The sequence below is a fragment of the Drosophila melanogaster genome, chromosome 3R (genome assembly GCF_000001215.4).
Source record: "Drosophila melanogaster chromosome 3R".
NCBI lineage: Eukaryota > Metazoa > Arthropoda > Insecta > Diptera > Drosophilidae > Drosophila > Drosophila melanogaster.
This window is the reverse complement of record NT_033777.3, coordinates 11,421,759-11,435,708: the sequence shown is the minus strand read 5'-3', so window position 1 is coordinate 11,435,708 and position 13,950 is coordinate 11,421,759. Positions and strand designations below refer to the sequence as shown.

The window sequence follows — 13,950 nt, the reverse complement described above, 5'->3', positions numbered from 1 at the left end:
AACTATTTTGGCATAGCACATTCAAATTACGGTTATAAATATTCCGAAACTTGTTTAGACCGGCTTTTACGGTTTGTGAAAACGTAAGTTGGCAGGCCAGCCAATCAGCTGCTGAACTCCGAAAGGAGAACAATGACTCGGGAATCGGCAGTCGCCACCAAAAGAAATTGGGCGATTCTGGCCGCAGGAGTTGGCTTGGTATACGTCCTGGTGCGGCACAGGCACCGACTGCTGTGTCCACTGCGTCGCGTCTGGTCCTTCGGCAGCCTGGTGCCCCAGCGACGCATAGAAGTGATCAACTCCGTCCAGGATCCGACCACGCAATGGGTTTTGAATGAACTGAAGAAGTAAGTAAAAACCACTTTAATTTCACGACAATGGAAATATATATATATATTCTGCCTCTTAGTCACTGCCAGACTTTTAAAGTCCTTGGATTCGATTGCGAGTGGATCACCGTGGGCGGCAGCCGCAGGCCAGTGGCCTTGCTCCAATTGAGCTCCCATCGGGGTCTATGTGCCTTATTCCGACTGTGCCATATGAAACAAATACCCCAGGATCTGCGGGAGCTTCTCGAGGACGATTCCGTGATCAAAGTGGGCGTGGCACCCCAGGAGGATGCCATGAAACTTTCGCACGACTATGGAGTAGGCGTGGCCAGCACACTGGATCTGCGCTTCCTCTGCGTAATGGCAGGCCACAAACCTGAGGGACTGGGAAAGCTCTCCAAAACTCACCTGAACTATACACTGGACAAGCACTGGCGCCTGGCCTGCTCCAACTGGGAGGCCAAGACTTTGGAGCCAAAACAGCTTGATTACGCTGCCAACGACGCACTTATGGCGGTGGCCATTTATCAAAAATTGTGCAGGGATCTGCAGCCAAAACACTTTTGGCAACGAAGGCAACTGGACGACAATAGCATGCACAACAAATTCGAACCCTTTCTCGACGTGGACTTCACGAAAGGCTTCACACTCAACCCGTCCGGCAGCGGAGTAACTCGTTCAAAGGGCTCCACCCAATCCAAAAGCAATAAATGGGTGCCCAAGAAGCAACCGTACCGGCAAATAGCTACCCGAACCAAAGACTTCTACGATAACTGCCTGCTGCAGGCGCCCGATGGCGAACTCCTGTGTACAATTGACAGGCGCAAGGCGTCCTGGTATCTCAATCAAAATCTGGGCACGCATATAAGCGAAGAGCCCTTCACTGTCCGCCTTAACTTCGAGCCAGCGGGTCGAGCGGTCGGAGATGTGGGGCGCTTCTATCAAACAATCAAGAAAAACCAGTGCGTGGTGTGTGGTGACCGGGATGCGTACATTCGGAAGAACGTGGTACCGCGGGAATACAGAAAGCATTTCCCATTGGTCATGAAATCTCACACCTCCGACGATGTGCTGCTCCTGTGCCCAACCTGCCACCAGCTAAGCAACATCTCGGATCTAAGGGTTCGCAGCAAACTGGCCGTGCAGTGCGAAGCTCCTTTCAAGCAGGAAGACGGATCTGTCAAGTACCATGATGATCCGCAGCTCAAGTAAGTATGCCATACATTTTCAGAACTAAGTTAAAAGTAAAAGTAAATTATACATTGCGAGGAATGTAGATTGCCTTATCAGTTATCTTACCAGACATATTTTGCCTCTTTTTTATCACCTAACTTTCCAAAACATACCCTGATATATGATAAAATTAATCTCCATAGAGTTCTCAATGAATCTGAATTGCATTTTATTATTTCCAGACGAGTCCAATCCGCTGGCAAGGCACTACTTCATCATGGCGCGAAAATACCCGCTGCAAAGAAGGCCGAAATGGAAAAGACTCTCCTCGATTACTACTCCGATCAAACGGACATCACAGAAGATCTCCTGCGGCAAGCAGCCAGCGTGGAATATCGCGTAGAAAACTCCGACTACTGTCAGCATGGCGAGCGGGTGGTGCAGCAATATCGCGATCATTTCGGCGGCCTGGTGGAGCTGGAGCGCTTATGGCGGCAGCACTTTCTGCACACAATGCAGCCCCGCTTTTTGCCCGAACTCTGGAATGTCAACCACAATGCCGATCGACTGGAAGTTCGCGCCAGCGAGGGTCGCATCGATAAAGCCGATCTTATGGTGGCCGGATTGGATGCGAAGATTAAAGAAACGTGATGCAGGGCTTTTCTGAGTTTGCCACCGGCTTTGTACGTTTTATATTTCAATTTTAATAAAAATAAACTAAAATTTTTTTTTGTGCTATGGTACAAGACGGGACAAGGAGTCACGGTTCATGAGGCAGATGAGCATCTCTGGACTAATCTAGGTGACTATAAATATAAAGCTTACCGTATGGGACAATAATACAATATGTACACGTTTAAAACTGAAGCACCTGGATCGAAGTAGAGTGGAGTGCGGTAGCTTGGAATGGCGAGCTAAATGAACTCGAATCCCTCATACTTGTAGTCCGTCTCGATCCTCGTTTCGGGCAGCAGTGTCTTGCCCGCAATATCGAAGGCTGTGATGAAGGTGGCCGTCTTGCCATTCAACTCCTCCGACTTAAGAGCCACGATTATTGAGTCATCGGTGCCGGGCAAGAACTTAAAGCTAGAGAAACCATGCGTGGGCGTTGTATTTTCAGGATCGAGCCGTACAGTCTCAACGTTGGTGAAGCTTTCGTCGGCGGAGACCAGGACATTGCAGCCCATGTGCTCGTCCTTGGTTTCGTTGTATCTTTCAAAGATAGATCGATGAGTTAAGGATTTAAAGGCTGACACGCTTACTCACTTCTCTTTCGAACACCGCCTAGGCAGGAAAAACCAGCGATTCCTTTCCTCTGACCAGGTTCCACTCTCGTGGATCATGTAGCCCGGCCAGGTTATTTGCATCGACTGCAGGCGCAACTGCTTGAAATTGTCCACCCAGTTGAGCGACCTCACCTCGCCGGACGGAGTGATGGCCTTTACGTACATGGGGTTATTGTTCTCGAAATCACCCGCACTTGTCGTCCACTCCTTGCCCATGGAGCCCACATACAGCGTTTGCTCTTTCACTGTGGCCCATTCGGCCTTGAAGCCCTTGGCACTGTGTCCGTCTCCATCGAGCAGGATCACCCAGGGAATGGGCTTGTCATTCACAATCTCGTATATCAAACCCGTTCGGTCGTCGAAGGTGAGCAGGCGCCCGTTGAAGGTGACTAGCTCAGATAGCTCCATTCCGCGGCCCTTAAGGGCAAATGCTGATTCCAGGACTATCGGCGCCCCGTCATCCCAGCTAATCTGGATCTCTGACCTGGCCACCGTGTAGGTAAGGTAGCCCTTCTTCAGGTAGCTACGCCACGTGCTGCTCCCATCGCCCTTGCTCACCTTGGAACTGGTGTCCAGATCGGCAATCATGGCTATCCGGTAGTTTATCACACCGCCACGCAGCACCATGGGTGACGTGAGCGGATATGTGGCATTGTAGGCCTGGACCACTGGACCACCATTGTCCAGACTCCGGGCATCCGTGTAACTGCGGCGCAGCCAGTAGCCGTCGGAGGAGGAGTGCGATCCCTGGCGCGCAAAGTAGAAGAGTAGGACGAGTACGAAGGCGCAAACAATCAGAAGGGCGAAGTGATAGTTAAAGCGCACCGTCCGATTCCCAATCCGGTACGTGGGCGTCCGCAGGGCCGATCGCCAGTCGCGCATGTACATGGCGCGCGGCGAGTGTTCTGCGTGTTCCCGGTACGCGAAGGCAGGGCTCTGCATCTGGTCGCACGTCAGCAAGATCTCGTTCGCGGTGATGTGTCCGATTTTCTTGGTCTGCTGCTCTGTTTGTTTGGATGCTGGCGGTGTGACCAGCGCATGAGCGGGCGATCAGCTGGCGCAACAGCTGGTGCAAACTGGCGAGCGCATGCGATGTTATCGAGAAACAGGTGCAACAATTCAGTTTAAGTTAATGTAAACATACTGGGAAAAACATGATTTGGACAAAGACCGAAGGTAATTGAAATTATCAAAACAATACAACTGTCAACTGGTATCGCAGTCACTTGCAATTTATACGTATTTCTTGCTTGGATATTTTTTGTCTACATCTAGCTATTTTCCATGTTAGCCAGTGTTATCGATAAGCAGTGACTGGTCGCACTGCTGACTGCCGATACATTTTCATATTTCTTCTTCTTCAGCAGCACACGTGCTAGCAGCTTGCGCATTTGTTTTGTTTTCGTAATTTATCCGTCGTAAATTGCGAAAATGCGCATTCAAACGTGCTATTTTTGCTCTAGCAAAATATACCCGGGCCACGGGGTGCAATTCGTGCGAAATGACTGCAAGGTAAGAACGATTTGCTTTCCTGTTTACATGTGCTCCGATGTTTATATTGCTTCGCCATATTCCGTCGCAGGTCTTCAAGTTCTGCCGAGGCAAGTGTCACAAGGCCTTTAAGCGCAAGAAGAATCCCCGCAAGGTAGGATGGACGAAGGCGTACCGCAAGGCCGCCGGCAAGGAGCTGGCCATCGATCCCAGTTTCGAGTTCGAGAAGCGCCGCAACGTGCCCATGAAATACAGCCGCGAGACCTGGCAGAAGGGTCTGGAGGCCATCAAGCGGGTGACGGAGATTAAGGAGAAACGCACCAGCCACTTTGTCATGGAGCGACTGCGCAAGGGTCGCCAGGTCGAGATTCAGATGGACGTCAAGGATGTGCAGCGCAACATGTCCCTGATTCGCTCCCCAGCCGCAGGGCTGAAGCAACGACGTGCCCAGGAGGCGGCAGAGGAGGCCGCCCTCATGGAGGAGGATCTGCCCGAGGAGAAGATCACCTACGTGGATGCACGCGAACTCGAGAAGAAACTGGAGGAGGGAATGGGGGTCGAGGATCTCGAGATGTTAGAAGCCTAAGGACGAGTACGCTGATTTTTTCTTAGTTTAAGTTGCTGCTAAAAAATACATTATATAAAAACCCCGTGGTACATAAATGTTGTCTTTGGTTGTTATATATTTTCAAATCATTTGTCCACTTCTCTGTCAGTATCCTTTTGTTCGGGGGACTCCAAATTAATGGTTACGGGTCCATCGTTTTCTATGTGCACTTGCATGTATGCTCCAAATTTGCCATCTATTATAGTAAGTGAGATTAAAACATGACCAGCTGGAGTGTTCCTATCACTCACCTTTAATCTTGGTGCTATCGTAGGATTGACCTAGGCGATCCAAAAATTGATTGTACAACTCCTGCGCCTCCTCGCCCTTCATGGCAGCCAAAAAATCCGGTTTGTTGCCCTTAAGGCGGTGATACAGTGTAAACTGCGAGACGCACAGCAGTTCTAGGTTCAGATCCTTCACGGACTTTTGCCAACGCTTGCCCTCCTCCTCGAATAAACGGAGAGCCAAGATTTTCCGGACACTTGAATGGTAAGCTGTGTTAGGTGGTCTAAACCTAAGGTGGTTATCACCAGAGTGGAATTTACCTACAGATACTCAACATCCTTGGCGGTGTCGCTGGCCTTGATTCCCACCAGCACGCACAGGCCTGGTCCAATGGAGGACACCAGCTCATCCAACACTAGGGGAGCAGTATAAAATTATATGATAGATGGTAACTATTTGATCCTGCATACCCGTCACTTTGGCAGCCTTAACCCTTTGTATAACCGCACGCATTTCTTAATTATTCTATTTATTTACCACTTATTTAGATCTTTGTCAGTGCTGGTAAACTTGACACGAGCAGTGTTGACCGTCGCCCCAAGAATTCAAAAATATCGCGCATTTTCTGGGTAATAAACATATAACAGTATAATATAAAAATAACATAATAAATATAAAATACAGTACAATCAATAATATAATTTGGTTACATGCTGGGAGAGTCTTTTTGAGCTGGAGGGTGGAATACTTGCTGGCCCTTTGGAAAGATTAAAATTGATCTACATATATGTTAAATTCTAAAAACAAATTATCTATGCTAGCTCAGTTACAAAACAACTTGGGCCTTCACTAGGTGAATAATCAAAAGATGAATTCCAATTCCGAATAATATATATTCATCTAAATCTCAAAATTGAGAATTTGCTTAGATATGTTATTGTCTTTTAGAATGCAGGAGTTTTCAAAGCTACAAATTCATCATTTGGTATTTCTCACAGCTAGTAAATCCCAGAAACAAGGGGTTACTAATGTGTTATTGCTCGAGGGTTGGGATATCACAGAGGCGTTGGCGCGGCGCTTAGCTGGAGCTTCATATCGCACAGTTTCTTGATGTGAACCTGACCGGTAAGCTCCGCCTGCCGCAGGATTCGCCGGATATCCGCCAATCGATCGTGCTTGTTGGCCAGCAGATAGGCGGATTTAAGCTGCCCAATGTAGATGTAGGAGGAGACTCGTAGCTCCACGCTGCCGATGCGTTTGATCAACCGATCCAGCATCTGTTTCGTCTCCGGCGCACTGCTGTGCACAGCAGCATTAATGGCAATCGAGAGTATTTCATCGGACTCCGTGGAAATGTCTCCGCCGTTGTTGCTTCCTATGCAGTCCAGCAGACGCTCTACCTCACCCAAGCGCTGATTTCTCGACAGGTACTTAGCAGTGGCTCCAAACACCTTAAGTGCAGCCAGCTTGAAGTCCTGCATAATGCTAAAAATAAAACAATTATAGCTGACATTGTCGTCTTGATTTTATCTTTTTGCTTACCCGTAAGCCAGGCCAAAACCTTCGTCTATGTTCTTACCGCACATGAGGATCAGAATGCAAATTTGTATCCGATCTGCGGCGCCTTCGAACAGAGTAGGTAGAGTTCCTCGACTGGACTCTAGTCGAATCTTTGCGGAGGTTAAGTTTGGTATTAGTTAAAGAAAGAATAAACGCAATTCAAGACAGTACCTGCTTCAGAGTTTGTATAGTTCGTAGTGGCTCATCTGGCGGCTGTTCTCGCTCACACTTGTCCAAGAACTTAGCCACTTCCAACTGTCGCCGGATGGTATTGATGTGTCCATTGAGAGCCCTGGCATCCATTTGCATGGCGAAGCAGGCACCTCGAACGCTTGCTGTGCTACTCACGCTGTTTCTGCGAGCCTGCTGCCGCTGCAGGTGCTCCCATTCCGCCATATCCAGTTCACCCTGAAGATGCCTGAGGGCAGACAGCAAGTGCTGGGCGTTGGCATGCAGCTTCTGAAAGTTCTCGCACTGCAAGGCGTAGAACTTCACGCACGTCATGCTGGCCCGGATGGGATCCTTTAGCAGCAGCTGCAGTTGGTACAGCGAACTGAGTTGCTGCTGCTGCTCCAGATGTCGACAGGTCTGCAGTAGTGGCAGACGCCAGGCAGTGAATTGAGCGTCGTCCAGCTGCTGCAGTTCGTCCATCAAAACGTTTAGGCCGCCGTTGGCCAGCTGCGGGTAGAATATGTGATGGATAAAGAGATCCGCGTCCAACTGCTGGTGCTGCCAGTAGCGAAGTGCTGCCCGCAGCTCTTCGCGGCGCATCAGAAAGGTGAGAATATCGGCGTGACTCCCATAGGTAAGCACATAGTGCAGTGATTCCTCGAAGCCACGCTCCTGCCGGCGACTTTCCTCGCTAGTTGGCATTTGGCCACCATACTGTCCCTTGGCTAGGTTCTTGAGTCCTGCCAGCGCGTTCATGATGTTCAAAGCCGGTTCCTGGAGCGGACGTGGCTGAACGTAGGGCTCCCGACGTCGTGTGAAAAGTGAGGCCAGAGAAGTATTCGAACTACGAATAAGTGAGGCTCGGTGAAGGGTCTCCGGTTGGGTTTGAACTTGAGGAATGGCGGCTATCAACTGTAGGATTTCTTGAAGCAGTGCCGGTCCGCGCTGTGGTCGCTTTCTGGGCAAGAGCACTGCCTCCGTAGAAGCCACTCCGAAAATGTTCTTACAGATGCTGCTATTGAGCTGCTCACTTGAGAGGCGAGTCATGCAGTGCGCAAACTTTTCTCGGGCTAAAAAAGAGATTAATTTATTTGGAGCTTTATGAGGGTAAAGGAATGAGCATACCTGCATCATAGCAACCAGCACGAAGGCAGGCTAGTCCGTGGGCCGCCATTACGCCGGTGGTGGCGAAACCACACTTCAGATGCACTTCCAGAGCTAGAGTCCAGTGCTCCGCTTCCACCAAAGCGTCAGCCAGCTTGCGCAGATTGTGGTTATTGAGCGGTCCAGTTGGGATCAGCGACTCACAGCCCTGCTGAACCACTGCCATTATAATTTCCGAGTGCTCACGAATGTTTTCCAGCTCTCCTGGTGCGCCACGAACCTAGAATAAGTAAGAACATTTTTATTACAACTCCATTTTAGTTTCAGATGGACAACCAACTTTTGCGGCGAAAGCCAGACAGTTTATCATCTTGGCCACCAAACCGTAGTCCACCTCTGGATTGGGCACAATTAGCTTTTCCAGTTTGCGACAGTGGAAGAGCAGCAAATCAACGCAACTGCGCTGCTCGACATGATTGCGAAGTATGGACAAACTGAGGGCCACACTGGGCGCGTGTTCATAGGAGAACTCCTCGCGCAGCAGTTTATCGTGTGTAATAATCCCACTCAACTGCCATTTGCAGGAATCACTCCGTCCAGAAGATTTTGATACTTGTCCCGAGATAGCACTCCGCTCACTAGAAGTGCCATCACCTTGATCCTTGGCAGGCGTGCTGCACGCTGCACAATCGTTGCAGATCCGCACCTCCAACTCGTCGTAAAGCTCTGGGATGCGTATTCGATGGGTGGAGCAGGCGTAGCATACCACCCGCCCGCACCTACGGCAATGATGTCTCCGCATCAACATAGTGAATGCTGCTCGGCGACAGCACATGCAGTGGCTGGCCTCCTCGTCCCGCGTCCACTGCTGTCGGTTGGGTGCTTGCTTGGGCATCACGAAGGCACCACAAAGAGAGTCCAGTGAATTATGTACATCTGTGCCAAGAGAACTGGGCTCAGAAGCAGCACGCACATTCGCCACATGGTAGTCCAGAGCTTTGCTGGCGTAAATTCGCAGTAATAGGTCCAAACAATCCTGACCCACAAAGTGATCCTGCTGGTAGGAATTGAAGTTGAGCAGAATAAAAGCCTCGGATGTTGTTTGTCCCAGTTGAAAACGTATCTTTGCCGGTGTTTCTCCCGCTCCACTTCCTAAACCAGCACTGGACTGGACATCATAGACATGGCCCGTTTTGTCAAAACAGTACGGACATGGTCCAAGTGGTCTCTCCTTTAGCAACTTGGAACGAGCCGCATCTAGTAGCTTTCCCAGCAATTCAAAGCGAGCATTCATCACTAACTGCTCTACGATGAGCAAAGGATGACGGATTAGCTTCCAAAACGGAGATCGCTCGTTGGTATCCATTTGTCGTAGGAATTCAAGGGATAGCTGATAGTTCCTGTATAGACGTGGATCACGGGCGTGACCCTCCAGGTAATCGATCACCCACTGCAGAAGTGGCAGCGATCTAAACTTATCCTTATGTGTATCCAGGAAATTCACCAATGGATTGGGTGGAAACATCTCCACAATGCCCAAAAGGGATTCATCCAGCTCCTCGCCATCCCTCAATTCCAAGAGAGCATCCAATAGGGTGAGCAAGCACACCCGCTGCTGCCCCGCGGATCCAGCAAGGTAAACCACCCGACTCCACTCCAAACACAGACCAAATCGCCGTCTCTGCAGCAACTGCTCGAAGATCACATTCGGCGTCTGACGTCCAAAGTCGTAGGCCTGTGGCCAGCTCTCGAATTTGAGCAGAGCCGAGACTCTAGCGTATATGGTGATGTCAGACAGCGTGTGCTCCAGTTCACTGCGCAGGGCGGTGGGAATTGACTTAGCTGCCGAACGATGGTGCAAGGTGCGTTCTATTAGCTCCTTGGCCTGCTGGCTGCTGGGAATACGCGTGAAGTGCTCCTTGAGCAGCTGTGCTCGCTGTCCCAGATTCCCCATGTGGACCACAAGATGTATATTACGCGGATCCTTTTCAATAAGATCACCAATAAGTTGGTCAATCCGTGACTTGTGACGATTGGGGGAATCTATAAGAATAGATAACTTTTAGAGGTGGAATGTGAATATACCTTGGTTATAGCTACCTGTTTGTCCACTCATACCAAGGAGAAGAATCTGCAATAATTGTTCCTGATCCGTCACCAACTGATCCAGTCGCGCACTTTCCAGCTTGTAGGCATTTAAAGCGGCCAGCACACGGTTGCCGTCGTACACGGAAGCCAGAACATTCACTTCAGACAAATGAACCAGGTGACCCAGAAAAGAAAAGTCCACATCTGCATCGCCGTCGGGAAGACTTCCTAGCTGTATGGCCAGCAATATATGGGCCAACAACTGGTTGTGTTGCGAAATATAGTTGTGAATGGATTCCTGCTTCTGTGGAGCTACAACGCGTGGCAATCTTTTGGTGGGTTCCTCGCTCAATTGGGGACAAATGTTGAGAGCAATGACGTGGACGAGATTAAGGTGTAGTGCAGCGACACTTGCCTCGATCTCCAAGGGTGTTATGCCACACTCGTAGATCAGTTCGCCAATAACTTCGTAGGGATCGTTGCGAAGCAGCTGGGTAGTGTGATACTCCAGGTTGGGATCCCTGAGCTGCAAGAGGCGGGCTAGTTGTTGGACATACGTGCAGAAGCGGGCGTAGTAGTTGTGACGCGAACGCAGCTGTTGGAACTGATTGGCGTTGGAGCGCAGCTCATGCCCATGCGAGTACTCGGATGGCTCCTTCTGGTAGAGCGTTTGAAACGCAGCCTCCCGTTGAAGTTGTAGAGCCAAGACTGCCGGCCTCAATGGATAACTCTTCAGAGAGAGCAACTCATTCAGTGCAGCCTGCTGACCAGATCGCTCTAACAAACGCATGCACTCACAGAGATTCTGCAGGAGATTCATAGCTCCGAGCTCAGACGAACCAGGCGTATTGGACGCCTCGTCGCCGCCCTTCTTCTGCTGCTGTTGGCGTCGAATGACCAGTAAAAGGTTGCTTGTGATTTCACGATTGAAGCCCAGATTCACTATAAGATCACATATGATTAGGGCGTTCAGATTGCGCTCCTCGAACTGTTGTAGGAATCCCTGTTGTGCGCTAGTATTGTGTCGCTGGATGAGCGCCTTTAGTTCTGGGCTTTGCTGAAGACGGTGGGCCTGCGAAAAATTGTCCACAACGCTGATGATCTTGGACAACTCAAAACCCTTAGCTGCCACGCCCTTAATTTGCTCCACGGTGGTCTCGCCAGAGTTGGCCTGCTGCCCCTCTAAAATCTGATAGTTGGCGTAAATGGCGGACAGTTTCTGCTTCACCAGCTGCTGCTGCTCCATGAAATGTAGCTCACGGTTTAATTGGCTGTGCTCCAGGTGAAAAGTCTGGAAAGGAACATTTTATAACATTAACGTATAAAAAAGACGGTTATTACAAAATTTCTATCTAATTACCTCGATGATCTTCTTAACATCGTTAAAATTCTTTAGGGCGAGCGCCATGATGGCCAATTGTTCTGGCGTGCTAAGCATTTTGGGAATAATGGACCGCTCACATGGAGAGGTTACCGAAGAATTTTTCCTGCTGCCACTGCCACTAAGTAATTGAGCTCGTGCCCGCAGCTGCTCCATTGCGAGACCTCCATCCGCGGATGCTTTTCCAGCTACTCCTCCACTAAAGCTGACCGCCCGTCGCTGCCTTCGAGCCTTCCGCCGGTTGAGACTGGAGGCATGGTTGCTGCGTTCCCGGCTTTCGTCGTCGCTGGAGGCCTTTTTCTTGGCTGTGCTGTGAAGTTGAACCAGCTGGAGCAGCTGATCAGGCTCTAGCAGGCAGCTGATCGATGGCGCCGATTTGAGCAGTGACTGTTCTATCTTTTGTAAAACTCCCAGCTTCCACAGAGCTTCGCTAATAGCATCCACCAGGCGCTGAAATCTACCTTGCTGCTCCGGTGCGCTCTTGTAGTCTTGTGAATGAATCTTTTTGGTGACAAACGCCTTGAGGAAGGTGAACAGAGCGTGCAGCGAGGCCGAGCGGCAGATGAATCCGTAACGCGTGCGCTGGCTGTGAACAGCGGTTGGACGTGGTGGAGAGGCAACGTCATCATCGACGTACTGTTCATCATCTTCCTCGTCATTCTCGCCATCTTCCCCTTTCCGCTGACTGTTGGGCTCAAGCTGTTCCCAGCGAAGAAAAACCAAGAGGAAGATGTCCTCCAACAGCGAGCACAAGGCGCCCAGCTGATGCAGCTGCCTTAACTGCACGGAAAGCTGTACCAACTTGGTCTTCGTCGTTTGTTCGCCTTGGTCGAGGACCACATCGTACACATGACAGAGAGCGGTGTAGTAGCTCAGAATCTCCACCTCCTCCTGGTGGTGACACTTTAGTGCAGGGGTCAGCTGCTGCCATTTGTAAGTATCTTCAATCAAACGGTGTAGCTCTTGGTGCTTGAAATGAATACCATTTTCATGGATCAAGGGCAGAACGCCTGGCGCCCGCAGAAGTGCATCAACTCTTAGCGTTTTGCTTATCTCCCGCGGACGCAAGAAATTAAGCAAAGTGGACAGGCGTTGAAAGTCAGCATAGAAAAACCCGTGAACTTCCTGCAATTTCTCAGGCACAGCGCTGACATCGAATTCCGCTAGCAATTTTTCCAGGCATCCCAGCTCTTCCAAAGTTTGCGAGCCCAGAGCAAACTCATTGGCGAGTCGAAGGATAAGCAGGTTATTCCTCAACGTGACATCCTGAAAGCACTTAAAGTCCTTGAGATGTTGGCACACGCTGGCTACAAAGTGCTCCCTTTCGTTGAGAGCCAGCCACAGGACCAAAAGTTTAGTGGGCGCCGCCTCACTACACTGCGCCCGCATGGTCAGTTGCTGCTCATGCAACAGATCATCCAGGAGTTGTCCATCGCTGCGCGCCAACATGGTCAGCATTAAGTGTTCACTGGTTATGGAATCAACCACTAGACGAGTCATCAATTTCTGACGAAGTGTAGAGGCCTCCAAAACGCTTGCCGGAAAATTGGCCAGCACACAAAGGGAACGCGGCGATGCGACATCGCCATCTAGCAGCTGTCGAAGCAAGGTGGAAATTATTTGTCCAATGTGCAGTTTGGACCGTTCGTGGAGCAACTGTAGCAGTTGCAGGGCGGGATAGGGCGACGCCTGAAGCACGGTTAGCAGGGCGTTCTGGTGCAATTGAATGGGCCCGGAGGACTTGCCATTGAGCCACTGGATAAAGATCTGTAAAAAATGCATATCTTAGTATATGGATATTTGTTGGTTACCTTAGCTTACCTCAAAGATCTGCCGCTGATCCTTGGGCAACAAGTTTAGCAGCTGCTGCATATTCTCCTCCTGCTGGTCCTCCATTGTGGGACACCTGTGGCTCCTCGGGAGTGCAACGTTCTTCTAATCTCTGCTGATTCACTGGTACTAATGCTAGTTCATTGTTCAGACTGCTCTGTTCTGAATTGGGGCTCTCCGCCAAGTGATCTTCCACTGCTGATTATCGGGATCTATTGTGTTACAGCTCGCCTTTTGTTTCCACTGCTGACCGACTAGCAGCTGTTCTGGCTTCAGGCTTCGGCTTCCACTGGCGAGTGATAAGGGAGGCCCACATATTATCTCGCAGAGCTTGGAGTCGATCAAATAATCCGACTCCGTCGATCTTCGGAGCAGCCGACTGCAAAAACAAAGAATTTAGGTGGCGAACGGTTGCCTTGCCAGTGATGAGAACAAATCGATAGCAATCTGCAAGTCGAAGTGCAGTTCATGCGATTTGGAGGGAAAAGAGCTAGAATAGCTGGTGTGGAATAGCTGAATAGTTTCTCTTAACAAATTAAGTTTTCGTGTAAGTATGTTAAAAACAAAATTAAAAACAAATAAAATCAATATTTTTTTTTCCTAATTTTTCCATTCAAGGTGACGCATCACTAAGCGCCCATCTTTCGCCAACAGCTCATCTCTATCCGACGTGCACTGAAATTCAAACTTGGCGCCCAACCA

At 49.8% G+C, this 13,950-nt stretch overlaps 5 protein-coding genes across 8 annotated transcripts; 2 read left to right on the top strand and 3 right to left on the bottom strand.

The window, feature by feature from the left end:
• Positions 1-5: 5 nt before the first annotated feature.
• Exd2 (Exonuclease 3'-5' domain-containing 2) lies at positions 6-2,221 on the top strand. 2 transcript variants are annotated; one of them, NM_141818.2, is made up of 3 exons: positions 6-347; positions 410-1,537; positions 1,745-2,221. In NM_141818.2, the coding sequence occupies exons 1-3, from the start codon at positions 133-135 to the stop codon at positions 2,151-2,153; spliced, it is 1,752 nt and encodes a 583-aa protein (NP_650075.1). In that variant the 5' UTR covers positions 6-132; the 3' UTR covers positions 2,154-2,221. The 2 variants fall into 2 exon arrangements, with proteins under 2 accessions (NP_650075.1, NP_001247048.1); NM_001260119.2 differs by having other exon boundaries at positions 102-347.
• CG5276 (uncharacterized protein) lies at positions 2,166-3,971 on the bottom strand. 2 transcript variants are annotated; one of them, NM_141817.3, is made up of 2 exons: positions 2,769-3,971; positions 2,166-2,714 (listed from the first exon to the last, which is right to left on the bottom strand). In NM_141817.3, the coding sequence occupies exons 1-2, from the start codon at positions 3,728-3,730 to the stop codon at positions 2,417-2,419; spliced, it is 1,260 nt and encodes a 419-aa protein (NP_650074.1). In that variant the 5' UTR covers positions 3,731-3,971; the 3' UTR covers positions 2,166-2,416. The 2 variants fall into 2 exon arrangements, with proteins under 2 accessions (NP_650074.1, NP_001287287.1); NM_001300358.1 differs by having other exon boundaries at positions 2,769-3,827.
• A 155-nt stretch (positions 3,972-4,126) lies between these two features.
• RpL24-like (Ribosomal protein L24-like) lies at positions 4,127-4,969 on the top strand. The gene is made up of 2 exons (NM_141816.4): positions 4,127-4,300; positions 4,371-4,969. The coding sequence occupies exons 1-2, from the start codon at positions 4,220-4,222 to the stop codon at positions 4,863-4,865; spliced, it is 576 nt and encodes a 191-aa protein (NP_650073.1). The 5' UTR covers positions 4,127-4,219; the 3' UTR covers positions 4,866-4,969.
• On the bottom strand, positions 4,947-5,648 carry Dtd (D-aminoacyl-tRNA deacylase). Of its 2 annotated transcripts, none has more exons than NM_001300357.1 (4): positions 5,585-5,648; positions 5,435-5,529; positions 5,138-5,370; positions 4,947-5,082 (listed from the first exon to the last, which is right to left on the bottom strand). In NM_001300357.1, the coding sequence occupies exons 1-2, from the start codon at positions 5,625-5,627 to the stop codon at positions 5,435-5,437; spliced, it is 138 nt and encodes a 45-aa protein (NP_001287286.1). In that variant the 5' UTR covers positions 5,628-5,648; the 3' UTR covers positions 4,947-5,082; positions 5,138-5,370. The 2 variants fall into 2 exon arrangements, with proteins under 2 accessions (NP_001287286.1, NP_650072.2); NM_141815.2 differs by having other exon boundaries at positions 5,439-5,529.
• Positions 5,649-5,739: 91 nt separating this feature from the next.
• Positions 5,740-13,617, bottom strand: Sptz (Spastizin). The gene is made up of 8 exons (NM_169389.3): positions 13,240-13,617; positions 11,398-13,185; positions 10,050-11,328; positions 8,290-9,992; positions 7,971-8,229; positions 6,846-7,915; positions 6,657-6,784; positions 5,740-6,599 (listed from the first exon to the last, which is right to left on the bottom strand). The coding sequence occupies exons 1-8, from the start codon at positions 13,312-13,314 to the stop codon at positions 6,170-6,172; spliced, it is 6,732 nt and encodes a 2,243-aa protein (NP_731570.2). The 5' UTR covers positions 13,315-13,617; the 3' UTR covers positions 5,740-6,169.
• Between the last annotated feature and the right edge of the window lie 333 nt (positions 13,618-13,950).

Coding starts and splice junctions, on each gene's coding strand:
- Exd2 (NM_141818.2), top strand. CDS start 133: ATGACTCGGGAATCGGCAGTCGCCACCAAAAGAAATTGGGCGATTCTG. Junction 348..409: donor GTTTTGAATGAACTGAAGAA/GTAAGTAAAAAC, acceptor TCTGCCTCTTAG/TCACTGCCAGACTTTTAAAG. Junction 1,538..1,744: donor CATGATGATCCGCAGCTCAA/GTAAGTATGCCA, acceptor TATTATTTCCAG/ACGAGTCCAATCCGCTGGCA.
- CG5276 (NM_141817.3), bottom strand. CDS start 3,730: ATGCAGAGCCCTGCCTTCGCGTACCGGGAACACGCAGAACACTCGCCG. Junction 2,715..2,768: donor AGGCGGTGTTCGAAAGAGAA/GTGAGTAAGCGT, acceptor TATCTTTGAAAG/ATACAACGAAACCAAGGACG.
- RpL24-like (NM_141816.4), top strand. CDS start 4,220: ATGCGCATTCAAACGTGCTATTTTTGCTCTAGCAAAATATACCCGGGC. Junction 4,301..4,370: donor TCGTGCGAAATGACTGCAAG/GTAAGAACGATT, acceptor ATTCCGTCGCAG/GTCTTCAAGTTCTGCCGAGG.
- Dtd (NM_141815.2), bottom strand. CDS start 5,627: ATGCGTGCGGTTATACAAAGGGTTAAGGCTGCCAAAGTGACGG. Junction 5,530..5,584: donor TAAGGCTGCCAAAGTGACGG/GTATGCAGGATC, acceptor CTGCTCCCCTAG/TGTTGGATGAGCTGGTGTCC. Junction 5,083..5,137: donor CGATAGCACCAAGATTAAAG/GTGAGTGATAGG, acceptor TTACTATAATAG/ATGGCAAATTTGGAGCATAC.
- Sptz (NM_169389.3), bottom strand. CDS start 13,314: ATGGAGGACCAGCAGGAGGAGAATATGCAGCAGCTGCTAAACTTGTTG. Junction 8,230..8,289: donor GTCTGGCTTTCGCCGCAAAA/GTTGGTTGTCCA, acceptor TACTTATTCTAG/GTTCGTGGCGCACCAGGAGA. Junction 7,916..7,970: donor TGCTGGTTGCTATGATGCAG/GTATGCTCATTC, acceptor TCTCTTTTTTAG/CCCGAGAAAAGTTTGCGCAC.